The following is a 26,146-nucleotide window of genomic DNA, read 5'->3' as shown; positions in this document are numbered from 1 at the left end:
GGCGGCGTTCGAGCTGGATGGGAGGGCCGGGTGAAAGGTGAAAGTTGAAAGGTATCAGTTTTGTTGTCTTTGTGTAAAGAGTGGAGCGCGATCTCTCGTTGTCTCTTTTCCCTCTTCCCCGTATCCTCTTAAAACTCTCCCCCAGGGTTTATACCCCCCCGAACCTCCCCTTTTACCCTTAAAACCCTTCCCTCCCCCTGAACGCTCGTCGAAGCACGGATCAGGTAAGAAAAGCTCACGTTTTCTTGTTTTTTTTGGATGTTTTTTAGCGCTAAAATCCGGGCTGAGCGTAGCGCGCCATTGCTGGGAGCTCTCGCTGTCAGGCTGCGCCGGAGCCGCTAGGCCGCACGAGCGGACAGCGCGCGCCGTCGATGCCGGTGCCTGCGTGACGCGGTTAATCCGAGCGTAAGCACGACTAACGCTCAAACCGGCTGGTTTGTTTTTTAATACGGTACATTTTGGGAGTAAATGCGTAGTTTGGCCCTTGCCGAAGCGCTCACCGAAAATGCCCGAGCTGAAAACGTGGAGAGGCTCGGCTGTGCCCTACTCGCTCGGCCGCTCCTTGCTAGTTAGCCTCTTAGCTTAGCTACCTACGTAACTCCAGGCTTCACTTTGAACTGCCCCGCGTCGTGCGCTCATTTTTAGGCGTGTAACACTATATCTGTGTGAAAATCGAAAGACGGTGAATATTTTATTTTTCTTCCAATGCGTTGCGGTTGAGCGGGTCAGGGATTTACGTGGATGAAGCTCCTTGCGTTGTTGCCGTTGGCTTACTGGTTAGCATGCTAGCTAGTTCCAGTGAAAACGGGCTTCTCCACGGTCGACTATTCCTAGGTAAATTTCCGCCTGCTACCCATAACGTGAAATGCTATACCTTTCACATTATTATGAATTAGCAGAGCTCTGATCTTATTTTAGTGTGAAGCTTAATTTATGTGGTCACGTACTCCAAGTGACCCCCCCCCCCCCAATACTGATTCCGATAGCGTTAATCCGTGAACTATAACACTGACGATGACGATTTTCCCTCCACATTCATTTTGCGTTTTAAAGTCTCATTTGACATTTTGACGCTGGCGGATGTTTTAGTGGGCGTAGTTGTGAATACTGCACGCTTTGAAAAGTCCTGGTCCGCTGGTCTGAGCAGTGATCATTTCCCCCCCGTCCCCCCCCAGTTCTGACCAAAGACCCCAGCGCTTGACCCGCCAGCACCTCTCCGCATACACTGCAGCGATGGACTCCGGTGTGATTGAAGGAGGGCTCAATGTCACCCTGACAATCAGGCTGCTCATGCATGGCAAGGTTGGTATGTCCGTCAACTCCAAGTCAAATTAGGATCGATTTTAAAGGTTGCATCTGCTATAGTTCCATCCATCTTTATTATGTTGTCCACATCTGGCAGCAGTGTTGTATGTTGTTATATATTAAATATAAATATTTAATACTCAAGTTGAGCGGCATAGAGATTCCGGAGACAGATCTTTTTTTGCTAAACCACAGTACCAAGTAGTTTTACTCCATGGCCACTGGCCCATCTCGTCGAGGTCCATGGCTGGTAGTATTTGTGCTGCTAGAGGTTGACTACAGTTGTAGTAAAATTGAAAATTAAGAACTGTCATCAAGCCTGATTTTGGTTTCATTGCTTTTCTTTTAAAAGTGAGTAAGTTCTGTATTTCATCTGTAAACCTTTAAAAACAGGTGTATTACTCATTACAGTGTGGTTTTCTGGACAAAGCTATTTGTTCGCATAACATAGGTGTTAAGTACGTATGTCTTATTTTATCATGTTAAATTATGTTCAATACATTTATTTAGTGTTGAAATAGTACATTCAGTCATTCTACCTTTCCTTGAGTGTTTATTCTTGGTCTTATTTCTGTAATGGACTGAACGTCTCCCTTTCTTATAGGAAGTTGGAAGCATCATTGGCAAGGTTAGTACTAAGCTTTCTGTGACTTGACATTATTTATTCTGTCATTGCTTTTTCAGCAACGTTAATGTGTTTTTCCTCTCTTGTATGTAGAAAGGTGAATCTGTGAAGAAGATGCGAGATGAGGTGAGTTCTCAACACTTGTTTGTATTTATGATGATGGTAAGACTAAGGTATTGACCTCTGAGCTAAATAGTGCTCCGTCACTATAGTTACGGTTCCCCTCTCTCATGGTTTGTTTTTCGTTAGATGAGTTTCTTAGTAATAACTACACTATGATGTGTAACTACCTTCCCTGTGTTGTGGGAAATGTAGATTTGTTGAGAAATATGTGTTAGCATGTGGGCAGGTAGTGATTGGCGTCCTTTAATCTGTAGTTGTGGGTCAAATATAGCCAGTCAAAGTTTTGGAGGGTTTGCCAAATACCTGTATGCCACTCTCTATGCTCTGGGTGTTCAGAGTCCCACCTAAGTGAGCCATATTAATTATTACCCTTATTGTACATCTGCGCGAAGAAGTCACGGAAAAATGTGTGCCACTGAAGTACAGCTGAAGCAGAGCAGAGAAATACTAGAGATTTGTGTGATTACAAGTGAGAAGCTAGGTGGCAGCACTGTGCAGTCGCACAGTATTTTCAAGCTCAGTTTCTGGATAAGCGATTTTTATTTTTGCATATTACTCTAATCCGTCATGGGTCCAAAGGAGGTTTAAAAGCTTTTCAAGAAAAAATGTTAGTTTTATTTTGGGGAGGTAAACTGGGGTTTCTTGGATGAACAAATAGTACTTTTCCCCGTTAAAAATAATGGAAGTTGCTTCCAAATAATTGAGCTTGAGCCACTCAGACTATTTCTAAGAACCACTTGTGCTTTGATAACAGCATATCTGTATATTTGTGTTTAGGTAAAGTTTAAGATTTTACTTTCTATTAGAGACGTCAGTGTGCACGGTCCTCTGTCCCTTGAACAATCTAGCTTTAAATGTGGCTTCCCAAACTTTCAATTACCAGGAAGTTTTATAATTTTTTCTAAACTTATTCCATCACAATGAACAAAGAATTCTAATGTTACTAATTAAAGCCCTTACCTCTTTAAAATTTTATTTCTGTTTAAAATGTACTCATTTTAAAAAGTGTAAGTAAAAGTGAGCGTTCTTGGGTAAAGTGCCGTTTCTCTCTGCAGAGTGGAGCACGGATCAACATCTCAGAGGGCAACTGTCCCGAAAGGATCATTACTCTGGCTGGGCCCACCAATGCCATCTTCAAAGCGTTTTCCATGATCATTGATAAGATGGAAGAGGTACAGTACACAATGCTGTTCCATTGGACGTCGCTGTCTGCGTTGCCTTTTTTGCTTTTTTTTCCAGCTCATTGGTTGTCAACCATCTGAATCGTCAGTTTTGATGATTAGTTTGCATCTAGCATATAACATGTAGCGATATCATTCTCTCTCTGTGAACACATCTGGGCCTCTCACTTTTTAGGACATCAGCAGCTCGATGACCAACAGCACGGCTGCCAGCCGGCCCCCGGTGACCCTGCGCATTGTCGTCCCCGCCAGCCAGTGTGGCTCGCTCATTGGCAAGGGTGGCTGCAAGATCAAGGAGATCCGGGAGGTGGGTGAGAGTAGAGATGGTGCCCCCAGTACCTGTGTATGGGCAGTCGGTGAGTCTGGAGTTAAAAAAACAGGTCTGTCCTTTTTTTTTCCAGTCGACCGGGGCCCAGGTGCAGGTTGCAGGAGACATGCTGCCGAACTCCACGGAGCGTGCCATTACTGTCGCAGGCACTCCTCCGTCCATCATCGAATGCGTCAAGCAGATCTGCGTGGTGATGCTTGAGGTATTTACCATCACCTAGTTCACTTTCTGTTGCCTTTGGGGTGTGAAGAAGGGAATGAATTTTTGGCAGAGAGATGTGGCTCAGTGGGTTACGACGCTGTTTCCATGATCAGAAGGTCGTTGGGTGGAATCTCATGGTCAGCACTGTGATTTCACAGTTGGCTTCTTGAGCAAGACCTTTAACCCCAATTGCAACAGTGACTGGCTGAACCTGCTTTTTCAGTTATGCCTTGCTTTGTATAAAACATTTGCTAAATAAATGGATGTAAATTTTATTGATTTCCTTTCGTTTAAACCAGACATTGACCACGTGATGCCACTATCATATTCATCTCGGTTTTTGAGTCCTCATTTCTCCCATGACAGCAGTTGTTGTTTATATAAGGTGCCGGTTTGACAGCAGATTGGTAAGAAACCCTGTTCTGTGTTTCTTTTCCTTCAGTCCCCCCCAAAAGGTGTCACCATTCCATACAGGCCCAAACCCTCAAGCTCACCTGTGATTTTTGCTGGTGGACAGGTATTGTACATGTATTCTCACTGTATGATATGAGTGTTTGTTATATTGTCGAGTGGTTGTATTGTATGAAATGCTGTGAGTGATGTGATGCTTATGTCCCAGGAGAGGGTGCTAGTTGAGCATCTCCTTTTGTTGCAGGCATATGCTGTCCAAGGACAGCATGCGATCCCGCAGCCTGATGTAAGTGCTGCATGACTTCAGCTTTGCTTACTGATCCTAGAGGCACCACCGGCCAGAAACTTTTGTGGGTCATACATCAGAGTGCCTTTCTAGAGAAATGTTTATTTACAGCATTTATTCCATCATATTATGGTTTTCTTTATAAAGACTGTGTCAGAGTATAGTAAAGTAATGCCCCCAACTACACTTATCACAAAGGCTGGTTTGAACGTGAGGTTATTGATCAGTATGGCTGTCTTTCATCTCTCCTTCAATAGCTCACCAAACTTCACCAGCTGGCCATGCAGCAGGGCCCCTTTCCACTGACTGCAGGCAGCCAGGGCTTCAACGGTGCGTATCTGCCTGGGGGCCGTAAGATGGTTCTGCTTACGCTTCAAGTTCATAGCGGGAAGATGTAAAATCATTTTAGTTCTGGAATGTATTTTTATTATGGAATGTCATACAAGTGCTTATGCACAAATAGCAAACATTCCATTTTCTGTTTACGTAAAGCAATATCTTAACTGTTGCCCTGTGCTGTCGGTTATTTCTGTGAAGCTCTTTGTCCTTCATAATTTTACACGACTGCCATGTGAATTGCTTTGTCGCCCTACAGCCATGGACGCCTCAGCCCAGACTAGCTCCCATGAGTTGACCATTCCAAATGACGTACGTGCTTAATTCATGTCTGAGTGAAGTGTGTTCCTTTCCTGAAGCATCAGGGCTTGTGTCATTGTGACAATGTTGCAGCTCATTATTTCTGTGGGGACAGCTGGTATGTTGCACTAAACTTTTTCTTTTTTCATCCCCTTAGCTGATTGGGTGCATTATTGGCCGCCAGGGTGCCAAGATCAATGAGATCAGGCAGATGTCAGGAGCCCAGATTAAGATCGCCAATCCAGTGGAGGGCTCCACTGACCGACAGGTCACCATCACCGGTTCTGCTGCCAGCATTAGCCTGGCTGAGTACCTCATCAATGCCAGGTGAAGATGCCCGTGGGAAAAATTGACTAGTGTTTCCGTTCATGTCGATAGTCACAATAGATTATTCAAATAGTGTATATGATTAAAAAAAATCAAGCCTGATGTTTCTAAATGTTGATATCTACCCTGGTGTATGTTAAGGTGTTCTCTTGGTTGAAAACATTTTATAGGTTTTGTTTTATCCTGGCAAGCAGAATGCAGTATGATTTAAAAGTTCTTAAAATCTGCTGTTGAGCCCCTCATTGCCCCCTTTGGGTGGGAATTGGTACTGCTTCAGTCACGGCAGTTCCGTGTTGTATAATGAGGTGTAATTTATTTTTCTTTTTTCTTTCCAATATCTCCAAAAGGTTGTCTTCGGAGGCCACTGGACTGGCGACCAACTGACTGACCCAGCATCTGCACTAAAGTGGCAGGTCCCCTACACCAGTGACTGCAACTAATCAGGATTTTCTTTTCAGTTCTAACCCAACCACAAACACATGCATACTGTTTAAGAATTTTGGTTTTAAACCCCCCCCCCCCATTGAAATAAGGTTTTAAAGTGTTTTTGTTTTTGCTCTCCCATCAAATAATGGTGGTGGAATAATCTCAGTAGTCATTAAAGTGTAGTTCTGTTGTGGCAGATTTTCCAAAAAATTAAAGAAAAAAAGGAACAAAAACTGTTTACTCTGCTTTTTTTTTCCCCCTTAAAACCCCTGTATTTATTTACCCACCCTGCCGTGTCTTGGTGGTTGGCGAGAAACCCAACCACAGCGCTAGATCTTTTTGGCCGTTTGGAATCGCTGGGGATCTGTGCGCTCCGCCCTGAGATCGCATGAGCTTGGCTCCCCTCTCACCTGTATTACCGGATCAACACTAACTGCAAGCAAACACGCTTAAGTGCTTTATTAAAGTGAATATGAACTATATTAGTAGAACTGTTTTAGCTGTTCTTTGTCACCATTAGACTTTGTTTTTATTTTCTGTATCATTCCTCTTTCCCCCCAGTTTATTTTGGAGGTTGTCTGGGGGGGTGGCTGCCAGGGTACAGGCATGAGGTCCTTGGCTGGGGCTTGGAATCTTTTCTAGAGACTTACGATACTAACACGCGTTGGTCTATTTGTTTCTGTAGAAAAAAATATATATAATTTTTTGTTAGAGTGAAGGGGACTGGAGATGGAAAGACGGGCTCGTTACATGGGGTCTGGAAAGGCTGAAAAATCATTTGAATAGGAGGGGAGGAAAAAAAGTAAAATTGACTGTAGTTTCCTGCTCTTTTCTTTGCTTGAACCAGATTTTATTTTTACTATTGGCAGGAAAGAAACTCCTGTTTTTGTGCACGTTTTCAAATTATTGTAGACTTGGGTGCCACAGAATTCTTGAAATTACAGAATTAAAATGCTCTGAAAAGCTGAAACTGACCTGGGCTCTTGGAATGCTTTCTTATGTATGATCGAATCTGAGGTTGCAGGTTTTAAAAACCCCTCTGCCTGCTGCTTTTCTCAAAATCAAGTTACTTACATTGTATGCACTGAGAGAGGCTGGTCATTCTTGGTAACGGGTGCTAATCGGGGCTTTGAGTGACAACAGACAGCTGGTAATACCTGCAAGACCATCATGCTAAGTTTATTTCAGGGGTGTGTTAGTGGTGTCTCAAAAATCCTAACACTAACACATTATCGCCTTATTAAAAGTGTTGGCTTTTATATGACCTGAGTTGCTAAACACTTAATTGTGTTGTGTCGAATGAACTACTACAGTTACGAAATCGAATTTCTGCAGAAACGCAGGCTATTCTCTTGAACTGAAGATGACATCCAATAAATGCCAGCACATGAATTTTAGTGCAGTTTATTAATCATTGTTAAATACATATATCCTATGTTACATTTGTGGCAAATCATGCCCCCTACTTTTCCCTAAAGGCTGCTTCCCCACCAGAGAAGAATAGAGTAACAAATTAGCAGTACTCCATTAGCTCTAGTGGCCGTAAAACTGTTTCCACTGCTGGAAGCAGGATGTATGTTTCATCACTCAGACATTTTCTTTTTGAATTGCCTCATTAATGGCCTACAATGTGATTCTGTGTTCATACAATGTGAATTCAGGCTTATACATCTACAAGGGAAATGATGCCGGTCTGTCGATATTTAAAATTCATGAGTTAGAGAGCCAGGAGGCCAGATTAGAACACTCATTCTAAGTTTTTAGCTGGACATGTTTAGCTCTTCTGGTGCACTGCTAGACTAGAGGTGCTCCTTTAAAAACTATTTTTACAACCTTTGGAGGTTGGTATAACTGCAAAATGCATACATACACATGACGTAATAAACAGTAATATAACCCCAAATATATCTGTCAAATAAAAATAATTTAAAATTATAAACATGATTTTGAACTTCAGGCTCTGTTGAAAGTGCTGAGAGTCAAAGTTTGCACCGGTATCTTTGTGACTCTTTGCACTTCCTGTCCCTTTATATGGGAACTACATATAATTACACTTTAAGTATATAAAAAAAGTAGGAGCTGCAGTACTGAAAGCCCCCCCTCTGTGAGGCATGGGAGCTATATGGCTTTGCAGGTGCCCCAGGGTCAGGTTTCCATTGGCTGGTTGGAGTTGAAGTGTTTTTGCAAGGCCAGAGGAGAGGGTGCACCAGTGGGAATAAATATGTCCATATCTGGGCCGGTCTGAATAGTCAAAGTGGGGGTCCTTTAAGGTCACAGCTGGTTCGGGGTCCACTTGGTTCAGCGCTGCCTGAGTGGTCAAGCTCAGCGCTGTCGCAGTCCGAGTCGTCACACATGGCCTGGTTTGGGGCAAAAAAACACACAGCTCAAGAGAAGTGACACCTAATTACAGGTCTTCTGATATTTCGGGTCACATGACCACTACACTTCAGTGCATATCGCTACCAGCATCACCACAACCTGCTCAAATCTTCCAGGTAAGAAAGGTGCTGCTGGTCTTGCCGCGGACCCATTACCTCACAGTTGTTCTGTTCAATGGTGATCCTGCGCAGAGCAGCTTCTCTGCCAGACGATCCCTCAGAGACTTGAGCGACGTCAGGGGCGTCGGCGGGGATCTCCGAGCCCTGGGACAGGAGGTCGTCGGTGTTGTTGCTGACCACGTCCGGAGTTCCGCTGCGGGAGCGGTCGCTGGTGTTGCCCTCCTCACCATCAGACACGGAAGCGTTCTCCGAGCTAAGGGTGGATGGAGACTGGCACTTGGCCACACCAGCTACCCGTCTGATCAAGGGAAACAATCAAAACCATTGAGATAAAACAGAATCCCGCTAATCAACGTTGTGATGGCTGTTTCTGAGTGAAACGTCATACCCACCGTCTCCTCGGAAACTCCAGCTCGCTGTCCACTTCTCCTTCTTCCTCCTCAGACGACAAGCCTCGCCTCTGTTAAAGGATGAGGAAGACAAGACGACATTCATTAAAACAATCACGAGGATGCTGGGGTGAGCAGATTTCCTTCCCAAGCAAATTCCTTGGCAGGAGCAGATTGAACACCTGTTTGCGTGTGACTGCTGCCCTGTAGAGGATTGCTGCCGGTGTGAGGTGCTGCCCCCCGCTGGCTCCCCTGGGTAAACGGGGCACTCCCACACCCTCCACCCGTTCTTCTCCGTCATTGGGCATACGGGGGTTTCCTATGGCGGAGGACCTGCTGGCGGCCGCCCCTTTGCCACAAGGAGAGTCTGGGCTGCTGGAGAACGGAATGGAAGCAGCGTCCTCACTGGGGGTGTCGCTGCGGGGTGGAGTTTCCTCAAGGTCATCTTCTCCACCCACAGCTTCTCCTAGGCCTGCAGAAGCACTCTGGCTGCTCCCCTTGTCCAGCCCAGTGCACTGGGCCTTGCTTTGCCCTTCAGCCTCCAGGGCAGTGGAGATGAGGTCAGGGCTGGAGGAGGACATCTTCTTCAGTAGTTGGTCATGCTGCAGGCCCCTCAGGGCGGCACTGGGATCCAAGTGCTGTTTTGGGGGGGTGGTACTGCAGGGCGTGGCCCCATGAGGTGCCCCCTGGAAGTCACGGTGGCATGAAGACTGTGCCACCCTCAGGTCACCACTGCTACCCTTGCCGGCCTTGCGGTGACGCGTCTTCGCTCGGTGAGAGCGACCTGGCGACGTCGAGCCTTTGTTTGGGCAGGAGGGAAATGTTACCTGTGCCAGGGAGCAATCCAGCTTCGGAAAGATTACGTCTGACCTCAGGATATCCGGCCTGTAGCAGAGCAGATTTGGAATGACCAGTGTCAAGCTTGTCCTGTATTTGCATACAGATTTTTGTATTTGTGTTTTCTATGTGGGATGTAATTAACAGTGTTCCACAGATTGTACATATTAGGGCAACCAGGGGATTCTTTTGCGTGTACCTCTTGCTCAGTGATGGCAGTTTTTGTGGAACATTTCGCTTCTTAATAAATTTCTCCATGGAAGTCGTGCTGTGTTTGAGGAATCCTGGGTACTTTCTCTCCAAGGACTGCTCTCTCCTAAAAAAAAAAGAAAAACAGAATGACTGGCAGACATGGCTCATTCCCACCAAACCCTCCAGAAGCGGATTTGCTCTCTACCTGAGCAGCTCCTTCTCCTTGAGCTCAAGCTGCAGCATGACTGCATTCAGCTCCATGTAAAGGTTGTTGGCTCGCTCCAACTTCCTCTCGTAATGCTCCCGAATGTCCAGAGCGTGCCTGTAGAGGGCACAGCGCGCCGCATGGGGCTCACACTTAACACCAGTTTAGTTATCTCAGCCAAAAAACGCTCCGGACGTTGCCAGCGTGCATATATCCTTAGCAAGCTTGCGACTTTGTTGCCAGGCAGTGTACGGTACTGTAGTAAGTAAGCCAATAGGGAATATCGCTACAATTTAGCATCTGTGCACAATCAGTTTTCATAACAACTGAGATCTTCTACAGCAATAATAACTCAGATGTTTATACAGGCTTTGGTTTTTATGAGTTTCATTAATAAATTTAATGAGTTTCTGAATCAATTCTTGTATTAAGAGTGAAGTAACTGTTTTCCAGATGTGTTATACCTCATAACAACTAGACCTAAGTTTTGAATTATTATTTGTTTTGAACGAACAAATTCATTTTGCAGTGTGAACTCCTGCTCCGCCTCTTGACCTGCTGCCCAGCCCAGATCCTGACCTCAGCTCTTCTCTGCGCCTCTTCACCAGCTCCTCGTCCAGCCGGTGCAGGCATGTACCCTCTGATTTAATCTTGTCAAAGTGATGCTTCACCTCTTCACGCCACTCAGCCTGTCGGACGGCAGGAGAGGACAGCCACCTGACTACCACATCCCTGGGGGTGAGCGCGCCCCCCCCTCACAGACCACATGCTATCTGAGGTGTACGGTACGTGTGAGAAGAGCACAGGGGGGGTGGGAGAGGCAATGGTAAAGGGGGTACCTGTGATTTGAAGTAAGTCTCCTGTGGGGTAGACAGAACGTCAGCCGAGGCGATGTCCAAGTGGAGCAGAATTTGCCGGAAAGACGGTCTGTTTCTCGGCTTGAAGTTCCTGTAGGAACCACAGGAAGAGAGGTCCTATGGGCTGCCGAGAGCAGCAGGCCCTGCGTCATCATAGCCTCTGCTGAACACAGAGTGCTTCCTCATCATGTGTGCCCAACGCAGCGTTAAGTGGTATAAACTCAGAACCATCCTAATGGTGAAGAGGGCAGTAGACTAAAGCTTTATTATTTAATTATTATTTAATATGTTAATACTGTCATTACAATTTTCTATATCTTAGTGAAAATGTATAGAAGCGACACAGAAGTTTCTTTCTATTTCACTTCTTGACCTGCTTTTTTCTGTGACTCATCATTTTCAGCCCTCATGGTCATGTATCAGAGTATTGTACTCTCGGTAATATGTGGTCTGTGGCCTTTATTATTAGCAGTTTAGTGCTTAGCAGTTTACCATTACAGCCACATTGTATATCCATCCATCCATCCATCCATCTATCAATCCAACAATCCAAAATTGAGCACTTATTGAGGTGATCCCACAGCCTATACCAGGAAGGCAGTGAACATCCTAGATGGGATACCAATCTGCTTTGTAAGTCTTGATAAATATAAAATAAATATAAATATAAATGCCTTGCTCAAGTGTCGAATATTACACCCCTTCTTGTACCTGACCAAGCAATATTCAGGGTGTGACTCTCTTATACTGTGTGCAACTAACATATTACTGGCCAACATTTAATAGGAATGCAACATTTATATTCTGCATATCATTCAGTTCAGTTAATTTCTGTCTGTTTTTCACATGAATGTGGGCACACAACCCCTAGCCGCTCTGACCAGCACTGCTGCAGCAGGATCTTGAAACCATCCGGACAGCTATCTGGGACTGGCAGCTGCAGGCTGTTGTTGCCGACACCCCAGATGATAGCAGAAGAGTCTACATCCTTGTACGGGATCTCACCCGTCAGCAGCTCCCACAGCACCACCCCAAATGACCTGCCAGAGAGGAGGAAGTGACAACAGACAGGAATTTCCTTGATGTTAAACTCAACACCTGAGCTACAAGTCTGTTGTAACTGCTGTTTGCTTGCTAAAAAAAGTATTAGTGTCACGACTGATGAGACGAAAGGAAATAAACAGGACTGCAAGGGATCAACACGGGAGGACTGGAACAAGGTAGGGCACAGGCAACAATGTACAATGTCAATGAATGGACTGGGGAACACAAGACTGGGAAGCACGTATATATGAGACAAATGAGGGAGCTAACGAGAGGTAGCTGGGAGTGATTAACATGATGGTTAGAAAGACTAGGGTGGAAACAGGAGGGTCAGGTGGATGTGGCAGGCAGGACATGACAGCCTCCGGGCACGAAAGCTGAACATCAGAGGAGACCAAGGGGACCCATTGACAGGGTGTCCCCACAGTTCCAGTGCCCTGGAACCACAATGGCCTAAGACTCGGGTGGAGGCAGTGGCCCAAGGAGCACGACTCAGGGCAAGGCCCAGAGGGTCCCACTCTAAGTCTTCTGGAGTGATATCCTCCAGATTTATCCCCTCTGAGCCAGCTGTGGCCAGGGAGTCAGGCATTGGGACATCAAGAGAGGGGAAGACCGAGACACCTGGAGGTCAGCAGGGCACAGCCGAGACACCTGGAAGCGAGTGGAGCACAGCTGAGACACCTGGAGGTGAGCAAGGTGTAGCCGGGAAACTTGGAGATGAGCAAGGCGAAGCCAGGACAATTAGATCAGGTTTGGCCAGCATAACTGCCATGGGGCTAGGTGAGTGCAATGTGGCCCTTCTTGGGCTAGAAGCCTAGAACTCAGGTGGAGAATCATTCTCTGGGCCAGGAGCCTGGAGCATAGCCTCCAGAGGTGTGGCTGAGGTGAAGATGGGCACTGAAGGTGCATCGGAGGCAAAGATGGACTCTGGAGGTGCAGAGGCGGCTTCACCTAGGCCTGATGCTGGAAGCATGACTATGAGCTCTCCTGGACCTGGTGCTGGAGACACAGTGGAGACCTCTACTGGGCCTGGAGCTGGAGGCACAGCAGCAATCTCTCCTGGGCCTGGCACTGGAGGCACAGTAGAGACCTCTCTTGTGCCGGACATTGGAGACATGGTGGCAACTTCTCCTGGGCCTGGTGCTGGAGCTGCAGCAGAGACCTTTCCTAGGCCAGGCACTGGCGGCATGGTGCCGACGTCTCCTGGGCCTGGCACTGGAGGCAAAGCAGAGAATTCTCTTGTGCTGGGCATTGGAGGCACAACGGTTAATTCTCCTGGGTTGAGCACTGGAAGCTCAGCAGCGACCTCTCCTGGGCCAGGCACTGGAGGTGTGAAGGTAACCTGTACTTTGGTATGACTCTGGAGGCACCAGGTCAGGTGGGGCGACAGCCACGGGCACTACTGGTTTCCTCTGCTTCTTCCTCTTGCAACTTGCATCAGCAGGAGGGGCTATGGCAAGCTGCAAGGAGCCAGCAGGCAAACCTGCTACAATCTGTGAGGAGCCAGCAGGTGAATCTGGGGCCAGCAGTGAGGAGCCAGTGGGTGAATTCACAGCAAGCTGTGAGGAGCCAGTGGGTGAATTCACGGCGAGCTGTGAGGAGCCAGTGGGTGCATCCGTGGCGAGCTGTGAGGAGCCAGTAGTCGAATCTGCGGTGAGTTGTGTGGAGCCAGTAGTCGAATCTGCGGTGAGTTGTGTGGAGCCAGTAGTCGAATCTGCAGTGAGCTTATGAGGAGCCAGTAGTCGAATCTGCGGTGAGCTATGAGGAGCTAGTAGTCGAATCTGCTGTGAGCTGTGTGGAGCCAGAGGTCGAATCTGCTGTGAGCTGTGTGGAGCCAGAGGTCGAATCTGCTGTGAGCTGTGTGGAGCCAGCGGTCGAATCTGCTGTGAGCTCTGTGGAGCCAGCGGTCGAATCTGCTGTGAGCTATGTGGAGCCAGAGGTCGAATCTGCTGTGAGCTGTGTGGAGCCAGCGGTCGAATCTGCTGTGAGCTGTGTGGAGCCAGCGGTCGAATCTGCTGTGAGCTGTGTGGAGCCAGCGGTCGAATCTGCGGTGGGCTGTGAGAAGCCATCGGGCAAATTTACGGCGAGATGTGAGGAGCCAGCAGGCAAATTCTTGGTGAGCTGTGAGATGAGTCGCTCCACTTCCCCCATACAACACCGGAAATCCTCCACCTCCTTAGGGCCTGTGTCTGGAGTGAGCCCTGGTAGTATTCCTCCCCCCCCCCCTTGCAGGAAGGGTACACTGCCTCAAATACCTTTCACACATGAGGTGATGGTCCAGGAAGGCAGAGTAATCCTTAGCTTGCAGGCTGGTGGTTCTGGCAGATCCTGTGGCTAGGGAGACCTTGCTGGTCATCAGATCCATGGAACAAGGGGAATCTGGTCTGTGGGGTTTAAGAAAGCTTGGAAGTCAGGGCTGATGTTACAACTGAGAGGTTTCTTCAAGAGTCTAGTCATTCTGTCATGACTGGCCAGACGAAAGACTCAGGGCAGACGTGGAGGCGAAACAAAAAAGGGTTTCATTGAACTTAATGAACAAAGGCTGGAAATAAACAGGACTGCAAGGGATCAACACGGGAGGATTGAAACGAGGTAGGGCACAGGTAATAAGAAGGTACAATGTCAATGATTGGACTGGGAAACACAGGACTGGGAAGCACACATATACGAGAGTCTTGGAGCTAATGAGAAGCAGCTGGGAATAATAAACACGAGGGTAGGAATAAGAGGTAAAACAAATGAGTAACAGGCGTGGCTTGTTAGGATCATGTTAAGGAGGAGACAGGAGGGTCAAGTGGACATGGTGAGCAGGATGTGACAGTTAGAGTGTATTGAGTTTCCATTTGTGATACCTAATGGATGAATGGGCATGGTGAATGTAAAATGTGTAACCTAATTTCCAAGTGTATGCATTTCTATTTGTGTTGTTGACCTTATATTCCAACTTGCTAGTAATTGTCAAAATATCATTATAGCTTTTGAGTGATTTGAAGTATTTTATCCAGCCTTTCATCCATTTCCAATAATAGCTGATTCGATTCAGGTTGTGGCAATGTAGAACCCACTCCAAGATGCACAGAATGTAAGGCAAGATACATGCTGGATGAGATCCCCCATTTATCACAGATGCACACATAATCACTCTGCTGACATTTCAGATGCACCAAACCATTTACATAGAAAGGTTTCTGACTTTGGAGAAATACATACAAACAAATACTCCACCATCAATTTAAACTTGCAATGCTGGAGACCTATAGAGTCAGCATGCTGGCCCGTTAATTTTCTTTCTATGCCAAACTTCCCCTTTGACATATTCTTCCACATTTGTCAATCCCATGCATTTAAACTGCTGTTGTCTCTAATTCTTTATGATTATCCTCTTCCTCATTTTTGCTTTGCTTAAGTCTAACCAATTCTCCTTGTCCATTTCGCTGGCGCTGACCCGGATCCTCTTTGGACTCACCAAACATCTACCTTCTCTGAAACAGGCTCATTGCGGATCACCTCTGGTGCCATCCAGGCTACAGTGCCAGCAAACGACATCTTGGTGCTGTTGTCACTGAGCTCCTTGGAGGTACCGAAATCTGATATCTTCACCACATCATCAGAGGTGATCAGCATGCTTGAGTAGGAAAAATGAGACAAAGGTGGGTGAGAAATAATAACATATGGTCTTCCTGGATAAACAAATCCTTTCTGAACCCCAGAATCTCATTTGAGTCCCCTACCAAGCACCTACATCCAGGAAACAGAGAGCTGCATCACAAACTCACTTGGGGGATTTGAGGTCACGGTGGATGATCTTGTGGAGGTGCAAGTAGTTCATGCCTCCTGCGATGCCCATGGACCAGTCTACCAGCAGAGAAGGTGTAATCTTACGACCTGCTCGCAGGACCTCATAAAGCTGCCCCTGAGCACAGTACTCCATGATGATGCAGTAGCAAGGTGCTTGGGTACAAACCCCCCTAGGGAAGAAAAGGGATGTAGGGAAAACCATAATTTAATGTTCGGCCATTTACAAGGAGTCCTACATACTCTCTCTCTTTGCAGCCATAAAATGTTAATCCAAGCTTCTGAAAACCAAGAAAGGCCCTCCTCACTTGAAAGTGATGATGTTTGGGTGCTTCAGCTTGCGCAGGTGCTTGATGTCCGTCTCTTTGATGTCACGCACCTTCTTGACCGCCACTTCCTCTCCCCGAAATTTCCCTAGGAAGACGGCACCCTGTGCCCCGCTGCCTACCCACTGTAGATCAGAAATCTCCTCGAATGGTACCTCCCAGAGCTCTGGGGAATGGAATGGGAAAAAATGTCAACAAAAGCAAGAGGAGTCTGCTGGTGGGAGGATCCTGAAATGCAGAGGAGGGTAAAAACGGAAAGTGAAGTCATGCAAAGGAAAGGCGGGAGCTATGGGGCGAACAGAAGTGCCAGATAGGAGCCAACTGCAGCACTAAGAATGTCACTTCAGCCTTACCTCACATTTTGTACATAAATATGTAAAATACCTGTTTCCCAAGAGATGCAATCCATTTAAATAATTCACGTAGGCCTATTTATAGACATGTGCTCCACCGTTCCTATTCCTGAGTTACAGATAGACTCTATATAAGGAGTAAAGTAATTTTGCTGGATTCCTGGGGGGAGGGGGGTCCATCTGCTACCAGTGGGTGCTGCTGTTATCTCTTACCTTCCTGATTGTGCTTCTGTTCAGTGGAATAGGCTTTGCCAATCATTGTCCACACAGGCTTTAAGCAGCCAAATAATCCCTCCAGAAAGCCTCCGCTTTCAGAGTGGCAATGCAGCCTGCTGTTGTCTAATTGGCCACGTGTGGCCCCGACTTCCACATCACGTCCCGCCTCCCCGGCTGCGCCGCTCTCGTGCAGTTCCAACACACTATTGACGAAGTGCTCGGCTGGTTCATAACTTGGTGTGAGGGTCTGATCGCAGCTGTGGCTGCAGCCTTTACTTGACACTGCGCTGCCCCCTGTGTCAATTGACAACACATTGCGCAGGACACACTGAGTGGGAGTCAGATCTGTCTCCGGGGTGCAGGCTGACGTGTCGGTATCTCGTCTACGGAACGGCGCCTCTGACAGGGGGGTGCTGAAGCCCGACAGAGTGGGGGAAGGAGCAGAGGGTTCGTGGACGCAGGCCATGGGTAACTTTGCTCATCTGGACTCCTCAGTACTTGTGGCTGGTTTGGACCAAGTAGGGTAGAGAGAGGCTTATATGGGAAAAGAGAGAAGAGGAAAAAAAACATTGTTACACCCATCCATCTTCCGTAACTGCGTATCTAGTACAGGCTCATGTGTGGCCTGGAGTCCATCCCAGGCAGCACTGAGCATGAGGCATGGGACAAACTGGATGATGTCACAGCCCACACCCATTCACAATCACATCCTACGGGCAATTTAGAAACACCAGTTTACCTAATTACATCCTTTAGACTGCAGTAACAAACATGGAGTACCAGAAGAAGCACAGCAAGAAGGGCACATGCAAACTTCTGAGATACACACAGGTGTGGGATTCGAACCCCAACTCCAGTGCAACTCACTGAGCCACCCTGCATCACTATTGTTACATTTCTAAATAAGAATTTTGACAAATTATGTATGTTCCATGATCACAATATTATATTGTGATTTTTATTAATGAATCCTCTAATAATCCATTAAACTATGCTCGTTCTTGTCTGTAGTCCCCAATGATCTGTGATTTTAAAAGATTGTCGAGTTTTCGCAGTGATTGGACTTTTTTAATGCAAAGATGTTTTCCTTTTCCTCTTGAATAAACTATTTAAATATATTGATGCATCGCATGAATTTTAAGAGCAGACAAGTATATATTTAAAACGTGTTTGGCACATATTGCACGCTATTCTATAAGTAAATCATGTCTAGATATGGTATATTGTAGCCGAGTGTTCCCATATTTCCATCATGTTGATTTAATTCACCTTTTTGCATCCTACCTCAATGCCCCCCACATCCAGGGCCAATCCTAAAGGCGATATAGGGGGCGCCAGCTAATTTCACTTTGCCTCGGACGGGGGGGAGGGGGCGCGCTGGTATTCGCCTAGGGCACCACATCAGCTAGGACCGATATGCCCACGTCACTGTCCCTAGGCAAGCAGGGTGTCTGATTTTCATCTATGAAGATTTACCCAGTCTTGTGCAGTAGATTCCTAGAGCCGTAGCCATCGACGAATTACAGGCAGAAAACTAGTGGAAACTTTCCCCCACAAAGCTTGGACTATTTCCGTCACTGCGATCGTTTCCAGCGTCGCACAACGTTTACTAAAACTACCAAGACTAAATATAATATTATTGTTAGGGGGCGTATGATTCCGACGACGACTATTACTGCTCGTGTCATCATCATAGTCACCATCAGCACCATCATCACCGATGCCTTTAATATTGCATGCATCGATATAGTCTAAGTCATTTAGGTTAATTGACACCGTTATACAGCAACTCCGCCAAGCAAATATGACGGATGTTTCTTCCATTAAAGAAACCCAAATACAGCGCTGAAATGTTGATCTTTTATTTTTGCGAGGACATGCTAATCAGCACCCATCCCCCCTTATTCCTCCGCATAATATGACAAAATTACATAACTACTCCACGGAGATGTCCCGTGCGCCCGATTCCCATTTGACGTTTCGCACGCTGCTGCACCAGCACTGTAGCGACGCGCGCCCACCGTCTCTCTAAGACATGCAGACGAATGGTACCGCTGGCCTGCCCCAACGCACTGACACGCTCCTTTGGCCATATGCATGCTCCGATTGACCATGTCGAGAACGGACTTGCCAACCCGACGATTAACAGTAACGACCTTTATTTTAAAAAAATACACGCATTAGCGAAAAATAACGCTTGTGTCATATATCACCTGGGTCACTACACACAACGGAACAACCGGTTTCAGATGCACATTCGCTAGATATGAGGAATGCACACATGGAATAACACTGGAGAGAGTATGTAAACTACACCTTCTTATGATCTGCGATTGCGTTGAGCGACAATATAGTGTTAAAATTCCGAATAAGCAGCATTCCATGGCGAAACCCATCAGCGTTTAAGGACGGTTTCTGTTATCCGTTTCTTAATGATCTGAAATATCAACCTGCATATAAAACGATGACAACCTATCAAAACATACCCTTACCTCTCTGCCTGCTTGGTTAAGGGTTGACAGCTGGGCAGATGCTATGCGTTTCTTGATGATAGTCAGACGATGCCAGCAAATATCCAATGTTTCTTCGCGTCCGACACAATTTTCTGCTTACTGAGAGTGTTGGATCTTTATGCACCGAAATCACTTTTTCAGCCCGACTTGTGGTAGATTGCCCTATCATTTAAAATGTGGCAGCCGCGATCTGGAGAAGAAGATGGTTGAGGGAGTTGTCTGTAAACCCAGTAAAGATTTCACGTCACGCTTGCCTTACTTACAACCACAAGAGGGCGTATCTTTTCGTAACACACATCACAATATCCATCCTGATCTGTAATACGGTGTTTTTCTTTTCCTATATGCAGGAGACAGAATTTAGCACTAAATTGCAGCACTGCACCATCAATATGTAACAACTCTCAGTGATACGCGTGGTACACGGTCACTCGAAATTAAGCGCGTTTCATTTCACAAAGTACTTATAACACATTTCATACGACGAACAAGATTTATGGAAAATTAATATTTGAATCTTGTTAAACTGGTTTTTTACAGTTTTTGTTATGTTGCGAAAATACGTTCCTAGGTCAAGATTTGTGTCTTACGTAATCATGCACAGCTAATAATAAATAAAATGCCATACGTCACGGTATGTGCATAATGGACTACAATATCTATTAGACTACAGCGTTATTCGATACATAACGAATGTGAGATTGACGACATTTTAATGTTTTGATTCGCTGCAGGGCCATCACCACTCCATTAGGTGGCGTTAAAGATTAATTTCGCTTAAATTTTCAGTTCTGTTTGTCCCTCGTTGTGTCCCATAACACCGGCGGGTTTCCCTCCGAATACAGAAACAGTCAAAAAGGTGGATGGTGATTGACAGCAGTAACTTGTTCATAAGTGTACTGAGGTGACGGTAAGTTTGCGTTGTACCTACACACTAAAGAATTTAGTAAAGATAGCAGCAAGGTATGAATAACTGCCTGTTTATTAGCATTTCTAGAGGGTACGTGTTTTTCTTTAACATAACAACTGGTAAAATGGGTAATCTGTATAGTCAGCTCGCTGATATTTTTTTTATTAGCTACTTTGCAGTTTAATTAAATTAAAGGCTTCATTTTAAACGTGTAATCTTTTTTCAGATCCGATGTTTGATCGTTATAATGAACTCACTGGCGTTGTTCCCACCACCTCCGCCTAAGGGACACATCACGTTGTACGAGTCTAATAACCAGCTGGTATCGGGGACTTCATATGATTGCTATCAGAAACAGGTAGGGCTAATCCTAGTTGGTAAATACTTTTAAGCTATGCTCTTTCTTTCTTTCTTTCTTTCTTTCACATAACTCCATGGAATGACTCAAAGTACAAAAGGTGGGATCTGGAAACCAATGACATTTTTGTGCTTGAGAGATGCTAATTCCTAGAAGTTCATGGGTCATTCTGTTCTACACATGACTGTCATTAAATGTCTGAAGTTGATTTCCAGTTCTTGTTGCGTAGTCATGCAGTCTTGAATGTTTCAGGAATGGGACCCCCCCAGCCTTCTGTTCCCCCGTGAGACCTTGAAGCCCCACAGTCGTCCTGAGAATACCAGCAAGGCGGCGTTCCTGGATCACTGTGACGCGCTGTGGATGAGGAGTGCCGCAGCATGGTACCAGTGTTCACTCACTCAGGTACTTGGTGCAAAGCTGCCCTTGTGTGAAAGTCCTTGTCTGATCACTCTGCCCTTTACAGGCGTGATTCTGGACTTTCCGGGCTCCTGGAAGAAATTTCCAATTCTAGTGAGGGTGAGTGCTCTCTGTGGTTGGTATCAAGTAGTTCTGTGTTTTGCAGTTGTATAGTTCAGGCTGTCAGAGTTCAAGCAGAGTCAGAAAGTGGTGTCTGACATCTAAATGAAAATTAGCTTCATCAGTGTTTTACTTTACATTTTTTTCCAATCATGATCTGAAACAAAAAATGCTTTTGCTCTTCCGGTGTGGGCCTGAATAGAATTACAGCTTGTATGTGTCTAGTTCCCAGGTGGCTGACTGTAGGTTCCAGATGGGTCTTGGCTTTGCATCGCTGGGTTGCTTCATTCCACACCTCCCTGTTCCCCCACCTCACAGTAAGTCCTGCCTACACTGTTATGGCAGCTTAAGTCCTGCAGTAGATCTCCTGTTATATTTGAGACCATCTGCTGTGGCACTCTGCAGCAGAGCTAGATCCCATTCAGCACTAGTATCCACAGCACGGTTTTGCTACTGCTGCTGCTTCACTGGATATGAGCCGTTAAGACTCGAACCCAGCTCAGCACTCAGGTCTCCAGTGGACTTATTTTTAATGTGCTTTTAATGTAGTTTTTTTGAATGAACTGGGGCAAAGGCGTACACCACAGATGCCTGACTGACCTGTGCTCTATTTGTAGCTGAGCAGTGAGGACTTGGTGGCTGAATTTTCGCAGGTCCTGAACTGGTGAGTAGCTCTTCCCTCCTCACATCTGGGGCTCTGAGTTGCAGTCGCTCTGACAAAGACTGAAACGGTCTCAAGTGTAACTACACACATAGCGTGTGATATCGCCTGTGCAGTGTTGCTGGTTATGGACAGCTGTGGCTCCCATCCATGCGTTCCAGGTCTGACTGTGCCGTGCGGGCCTTTGCATGGCACCCACACACAGACAAGTTTGCCGTGACTCTTCTGGATGACTCCATCCGGATCTACAACTCCAAAAGGTTGGAGATTGGCTGCCTGCCGTTCACTCTTGGCTACATAAATGGTACTTTGTTGTAGATCGCTGCTACTGTATGGTTCCTCATTAAGCAGCTTTACCATAACACAGCGGTCTGTGTTTTAAACCAGGTTAATCTGAAGTGCTGCTTTGGTCATATGCCTCACACGTAGTGCATTTCCCCTACCCCAGCTCCACAGCACCCACCCTGAAACACCGCGTCCAGCGCAACGTCGCCGCCATGCAGTGGAAGCCCCTCTGTGCATCTGCATTAGCTGTGGCCTGTCACAACTGCCTGCTGGTCTGGCATGTGGACCCAACCTCCCTTTCCACAAGGTGGCAGCACAAACGCACCAAAAGAATGTATTTACGCTTAAGTGATGTGGTGTAGGAACCCCTCTCTCTCTCTTTCTTTCTACAGACCATCCTCCGGTTGTGCCCAAGTGCTTTCTCATCCAGGTCACTCTCCTGTCACATCCATAGCCTGGTGCCCCAATGGCTCTCTGCTGCTGTCTGCGTCGCCAGTGGACACGGCAATGATGGTACTGCTCCCTTCTCCTCTACCATCACATGACTGATGCATTGAGTGTCTGAGGCAGTTTGAGCCCTCAGTCGCTGCAGACCCAAAGCCATGACATCGCATTTGAAAAACGTTTCTGATCTCTGACTAGGTATGGGATGTGGCCGGTGAGAACTGTGTGCCTCTGCAGCGTGTGGGAGGCGGAGGGGTCACCCTTCTCTCTTGGGCACCAGACGGGAGTCGGGTACTGGCCGCCACTCCATCCTCGCTCTTCAGGTTGGCATCATGAAGTGGCATCAGTTCCTTTAATCCGTCCTCATTGAGCAGCGGCATAAGTCACACACGCTGTGCTTCTGCAGGATCTGGGAGACAAGGATGTGGACGTGTGAACACTGGCCCTGCCTGAAGGGACGTTGCCAGGTGACAAGAGAACCACAGCGATGGCGAAGTGCGGCAGTTTAGGTAGCGTGAAATTTAACCACTGTCTGTGTCTGAGTCAGACCGGCTGCTGGAGCCCAGATGGAAGTCGCCTGCTGTTCACTGTCCAGGGGGAGATGGTCATTTATGCCTTAACCTTCAGTTCTGTGCCAGGTAGGCCGGCATTGGACCTGAGAGAAATATGCACGGGTGTCTCTGCTCATCATTTCTTGAAGGTAGCACATTCCAGTTAACTTTCTTGGTGTCTCTTCTTCCAAGGTGAGCCACAGGGGCAGACTGGGGGACCCAAAGCAGCAGTAATAGTTGCTGACTTGTCTGAGACCACATTCTCTACCCCAGAGGGTGAAATCAGGTGAGTGGGCAGGACAGCCTTTTCATTTACATTACAAATGCTCTTATCCACAGCAATGTCTGGCTCAACCTTACACCGCTGTACCTTTTTATAGCCTTTCGTTAACTGGAATCTAGGCACTGCAAATGCCCAAGAGTAAAGCGGCAGCCTCTTGATCCTGCTCTGGGTTTTGTTAGGAGTGTCTGGTGTCTCAGTTCTTTTAATGCTGATCTCTGTTGTCATGCTTGTCACTCTGAGCTTGACACCCTCCCCTATTGAATGGATGTTAGAACCTCGTTTTGCCACCAGATGGTTGGTATCGAGCTGAGGTCACCTTAAAGCTTCACGTGGTGCCCTGTCCATTGGATCTGCCTCCTGTTCTCTCCTATTGCCTTGCTTCCATTCAGCCGCAGTACCAGTGCTGATCTCGGTCACTGCTCATCCACTCTGCAATGCTCTCTTTCTAGGCTTGGGGGAGAGGTGCAGAGTATGGCCTGGGACCCACAAGGGGAGAGACTAGCCGTGCTCTTGAAAGGTGAAGCTGCACTCGTGCTTGAACCATCACAGGGTCACCAACAGCGGCACCTTCCGTCTGTCTTATAATGTCTTTGGCTGCTGATGGCTCCTACCTATTGTGTATCTGTAGGTGACCCAGAGACACTGGACCACCCTCCAATGATTGCAGTGTTTAAAACCCGCACCAGTCCCATCTTCGAGCTCCTCCCATGGTCAGTGTCTGATCCATATGGGTGGGAGTGCACTTGTTTATACGAAGATGGTTCTTGCTTTAATGCACATACGACAGCTGGTAGAGGTTGTGTTCATGTGTCTGTTGCAGTGGCTTTGTTCAGGGAGAGTCAGGGGCAGAGCCCAGGCTTATGCAGTTCCACCCCAACTTTGCAAATGGAGCCTTGCTCACCGTGGTAAGACTCACCCACCACATTTTTGACTCTACACTCTTCTCTACATAACCTGAAAAGGTGCCTTATGATGAGTGTCATTGTGTTCCCTCTACAGTGCTGGTCCAATGGAAGGATCTCTCACGTGCCCTTCTACTTTGTTAGTGTGGGGAGGCCCCTGCCCGGCCTCCGGGGCAGTCCAACACTGCCCTTCTCGCAGAATCAGGTCACGGAGAATGGAGGCCGGCTGCTGTACACGGAGCTCTCCTCCTAAAGCCCGGCCTGGCATCTCCTGGAGCTCTGTATTACCTACTGTCAGTAACATCTGCTTTTGCACAGCTGTAATAAAGTGTTTTTCTTTGTTCTGCCACACGTTTCCAGTTAGTGATTTTTATTTATTTATTTATTTATTTTTAACTGGAATATTTACATGAAGCTGATTGCCTTAACCTTTAGAAGCCAACAAATGCAAAACGTGTTGCTGTTCGCTCCCATTAATCTCAGGCTCGTAACTTTGGATAGATATAACGCACGGACATGAGTCATATATTTTGCGATCGAGAGAACTTGCTCGATCTGGTCCTCCAAGTTGCAACATTGTGCACTAAAGTATTCGAGTAATCCTGTCTGCAATGAGGCATGTTTTACACATTTTCCACCAAAACCCACCCGTAATAATCCATGAAACATACTATTCATATTAGACGGAAACAAAGTGCATATGCCCTTTCGTAATGATCCACGTAGTACCCTTCTGGGGAAAAAATACCTATTTTATAATTTATAGGCTTATAAATAACAATATGCAGCATTCTGTTAGGAAGAGAATTGATATTTTTGTAATATTTATTCACAAAAGTTAGTATATGCACATTAAATGTGAAGCTCTGTCAAAATGGTTGAAATATAACCCACCCAGCATGTAATATGAACACCTCCCACATGTAAACATGGTGTGCTGTAGTGGTTTGTTGTTTGAGGCTAAAATGCCAACTAAAAGTTTCATTCTTAAATTTTACTTTACCAATCATACAGTACCATATATAGGCAGAAAAACGAAAAAAAACCGATAGCAATAAACGTTCAGCATTAGACTAAAACTGTTGCTGGTGTTTATTCAGTGGATCATAAACTATGAAGCCCCTGCATTTCCACATCATAGGGACTCTAATCTCAACATTTATAAGATTGTATTTGTAGTGTCTGCAAACTTTCATATTAGAAGAGACTGAAAATTGAGAAATTCAAATAGACATTTCAATAAGTAGTTTTTTGTCATAAAAGGATGATATCAAGACTGTGTCAGCATTTACACATCAAATTATGACATACCTGAGTAGCCCAGAATGTCCTGAAAACAGAACCATAAAGCATATTTGAGTAACTCATGTACAAACAATGTAATAAGCCTAAAATCAAAGGGATAAACACTCAAAAATGGATAGAGTTGAAAGGGTCTCCTGGCAAGCAATATTGTTGGCCTAGCAGGTGATGGCATGCTGGTGTTTCGCGGGTAAATGCTGCGGGTGTCTGCTTGCGTCTCTGGGTTGTGAGGGTCCTGGCACATAGGGTCACACAGATAGCTCAGTAATATCTATTAGTACCATGTAACTGGCGAGCCAATCTAAGAATCAAAGTTGTGTGATGCATTGTAATTACACTTTTGATGTTGTATTATTTATTGTCATTTTGTTAAAAGTGGTTGGGCTGAGAGAGGATGGCAGGTGCTTTATGGTCAAACCAGCTGTCTTTTGTAATGGCTCAGTGGGTGGCGCTATTGCCTCATCTCCAGGCTGCATATCTTCACTTGATGTGTATGGACTTTGCACATGTTCTCTCTGTGCCGCACACATTTCCTCCTGCAATCTAAAGATAAGCTAATTGTCTTGTCTAAATTGCTGGGGGTGCATGATTGGATGTGTGTAAGAGTATTTATGTGTGTACCCTGCGATAGGTCGGCATCCTGTTCGAGGTGAACCTACCTTGTGTCTTGTGCAGCCTGGGATACGTGGATAGAACTTTTGTGGAGCTTTATGTTTTCCAAATGGTGTAAGTAACAATCGCCTCTGGTTTATAACTATTGCTGTTGGAAGCAGGCCGAGTTAAGCCTGTAAACACCTAAGTTAGAGACACTAGAAGCACAGGAATAGAAATCATACTGTCCATCATCCAACAAGCTTGTG

General features: G+C 46.2%; 3 protein-coding genes across 7 annotated transcripts; 2 read left to right on the top strand and 1 right to left on the bottom strand.

The window, feature by feature from the left end:
• Nucleotides 1-51: 51 nt before the first annotated feature.
• On the top strand, nucleotides 52-6,823 carry pcbp2 (poly(rC) binding protein 2). The gene is made up of 13 exons (XM_023813426.2): nucleotides 52-224; nucleotides 1,176-1,302; nucleotides 1,910-1,933; nucleotides 2,024-2,056; nucleotides 3,109-3,225; nucleotides 3,410-3,541; nucleotides 3,636-3,764; nucleotides 4,206-4,280; nucleotides 4,419-4,460; nucleotides 4,718-4,790; nucleotides 5,056-5,108; nucleotides 5,254-5,423; nucleotides 5,771-6,823. The coding sequence occupies exons 2-13, from the start codon at nucleotides 1,234-1,236 to the stop codon at nucleotides 5,805-5,807; spliced, it is 954 nt and encodes a 317-aa protein (XP_023669194.1). The 5' UTR covers nucleotides 52-224; nucleotides 1,176-1,233; the 3' UTR covers nucleotides 5,808-6,823.
• A 414-nt stretch (nucleotides 6,824-7,237) lies between these two features.
• On the bottom strand, nucleotides 7,238-19,686 carry map3k12 (mitogen-activated protein kinase kinase kinase 12). Of its 3 annotated transcripts, none has more exons than XM_023813421.2 (14): nucleotides 19,054-19,686; nucleotides 16,559-17,095; nucleotides 15,975-16,158; nucleotides 15,648-15,839; nucleotides 15,338-15,496; nucleotides 11,709-11,867; nucleotides 10,810-10,918; nucleotides 10,550-10,659; nucleotides 9,971-10,087; nucleotides 9,773-9,889; nucleotides 8,919-9,621; nucleotides 8,740-8,807; nucleotides 8,384-8,645; nucleotides 7,238-8,206 (listed from the first exon to the last, which is right to left on the bottom strand). In XM_023813421.2, the coding sequence occupies exons 2-14, from the start codon at nucleotides 17,025-17,027 to the stop codon at nucleotides 8,099-8,101; spliced, it is 2,757 nt and encodes a 918-aa protein (XP_023669189.1). In that variant the 5' UTR covers nucleotides 17,028-17,095; nucleotides 19,054-19,686; the 3' UTR covers nucleotides 7,238-8,098. The 3 variants fall into 3 exon arrangements, with proteins under 3 accessions (XP_023669189.1, XP_072569125.1, XP_023669190.1); XM_072713024.1 differs by lacking the exon at nucleotides 19,054-19,686 and adding an exon at nucleotides 18,038-18,710; XM_023813422.2 differs by lacking the exon at nucleotides 19,054-19,686 and adding an exon at nucleotides 17,846-18,016.
• On the top strand, nucleotides 18,741-24,333 carry aaas (achalasia, adrenocortical insufficiency, alacrimia). 3 transcript variants are annotated; one of them, XM_023813424.1, is made up of 18 exons: nucleotides 18,741-18,862; nucleotides 19,920-19,984; nucleotides 20,211-20,342; nucleotides 20,595-20,722; nucleotides 20,806-20,858; nucleotides 21,084-21,175; nucleotides 21,476-21,522; nucleotides 21,681-21,779; nucleotides 21,968-22,111; nucleotides 22,197-22,317; nucleotides 22,447-22,571; nucleotides 22,655-22,715; nucleotides 22,796-22,886; nucleotides 22,992-23,085; nucleotides 23,532-23,599; nucleotides 23,711-23,792; nucleotides 23,903-23,987; nucleotides 24,082-24,333. In XM_023813424.1, exons 3-18 carry the CDS (start codon nucleotides 20,232-20,234, stop codon nucleotides 24,235-24,237), a joined length of 1,557 nt encoding a protein of 518 aa, XP_023669192.1. In that variant the 5' UTR covers nucleotides 18,741-18,862; nucleotides 19,920-19,984; nucleotides 20,211-20,231; the 3' UTR covers nucleotides 24,238-24,333. The 3 variants fall into 3 exon arrangements, with proteins under 3 accessions (XP_023669192.1, XP_023669193.1, XP_023669191.1); XM_023813425.1 differs by lacking the exon at nucleotides 19,920-19,984 and having other exon boundaries at nucleotides 18,746-18,862; XM_023813423.1 differs by lacking the exon at nucleotides 18,741-18,862 and having other exon boundaries at nucleotides 19,864-19,984.
• Nucleotides 24,334-26,146: the final 1,813 nt, after the last annotated feature.

Source organism: Paramormyrops kingsleyae, chromosome 6 (genome assembly GCF_048594095.1).
Source record: "Paramormyrops kingsleyae isolate MSU_618 chromosome 6, PKINGS_0.4, whole genome shotgun sequence".
NCBI lineage: Eukaryota > Metazoa > Chordata > Actinopteri > Osteoglossiformes > Mormyridae > Paramormyrops > Paramormyrops kingsleyae.
The sequence above is the reverse complement of the archived record's forward strand: the minus strand, read 5'-3'. Positions and strand labels throughout refer to the sequence as shown.

Coding starts and splice junctions, on each gene's coding strand:
- aaas (XM_023813424.1), top strand. CDS start 20,232: ATGAACTCACTGGCGTTGTTCCCACCACCTCCGCCTAAGGGACACATC. Junction 22,572..22,654: donor ACTCCATCCTCGCTCTTCAG/GTTGGCATCATG, acceptor GTGCTTCTGCAG/GATCTGGGAGACAAGGATGT. Junction 23,600..23,710: donor ACTAGCCGTGCTCTTGAAAG/GTGAAGCTGCAC, acceptor GTGTATCTGTAG/GTGACCCAGAGACACTGGAC.
- pcbp2 (XM_023813426.2), top strand. CDS start 1,234: ATGGACTCCGGTGTGATTGAAGGAGGGCTCAATGTCACCCTGACAATC. Junction 4,281..4,418: donor TGATTTTTGCTGGTGGACAG/GTATTGTACATG, acceptor CTTTTGTTGCAG/GCATATGCTGTCCAAGGACA. Junction 4,791..5,055: donor AGGCAGCCAGGGCTTCAACG/GTGCGTATCTGC, acceptor GTCGCCCTACAG/CCATGGACGCCTCAGCCCAG.
- map3k12 (XM_023813421.2), bottom strand. CDS start 17,027: ATGGCCTGCGTCCACGAACCCTCTGCTCCTTCCCCCACTCTGTCGGGC. Junction 16,159..16,558: donor ACAGAAGCACAATCAGGAAG/GTAAGAGATAAC, acceptor TCCATTCCCCAG/AGCTCTGGGAGGTACCATTC. Junction 15,840..15,974: donor CCAAACATCATCACTTTCAA/GTGAGGAGGGCC, acceptor TTTCTTCCCTAG/GGGGGTTTGTACCCAAGCAC.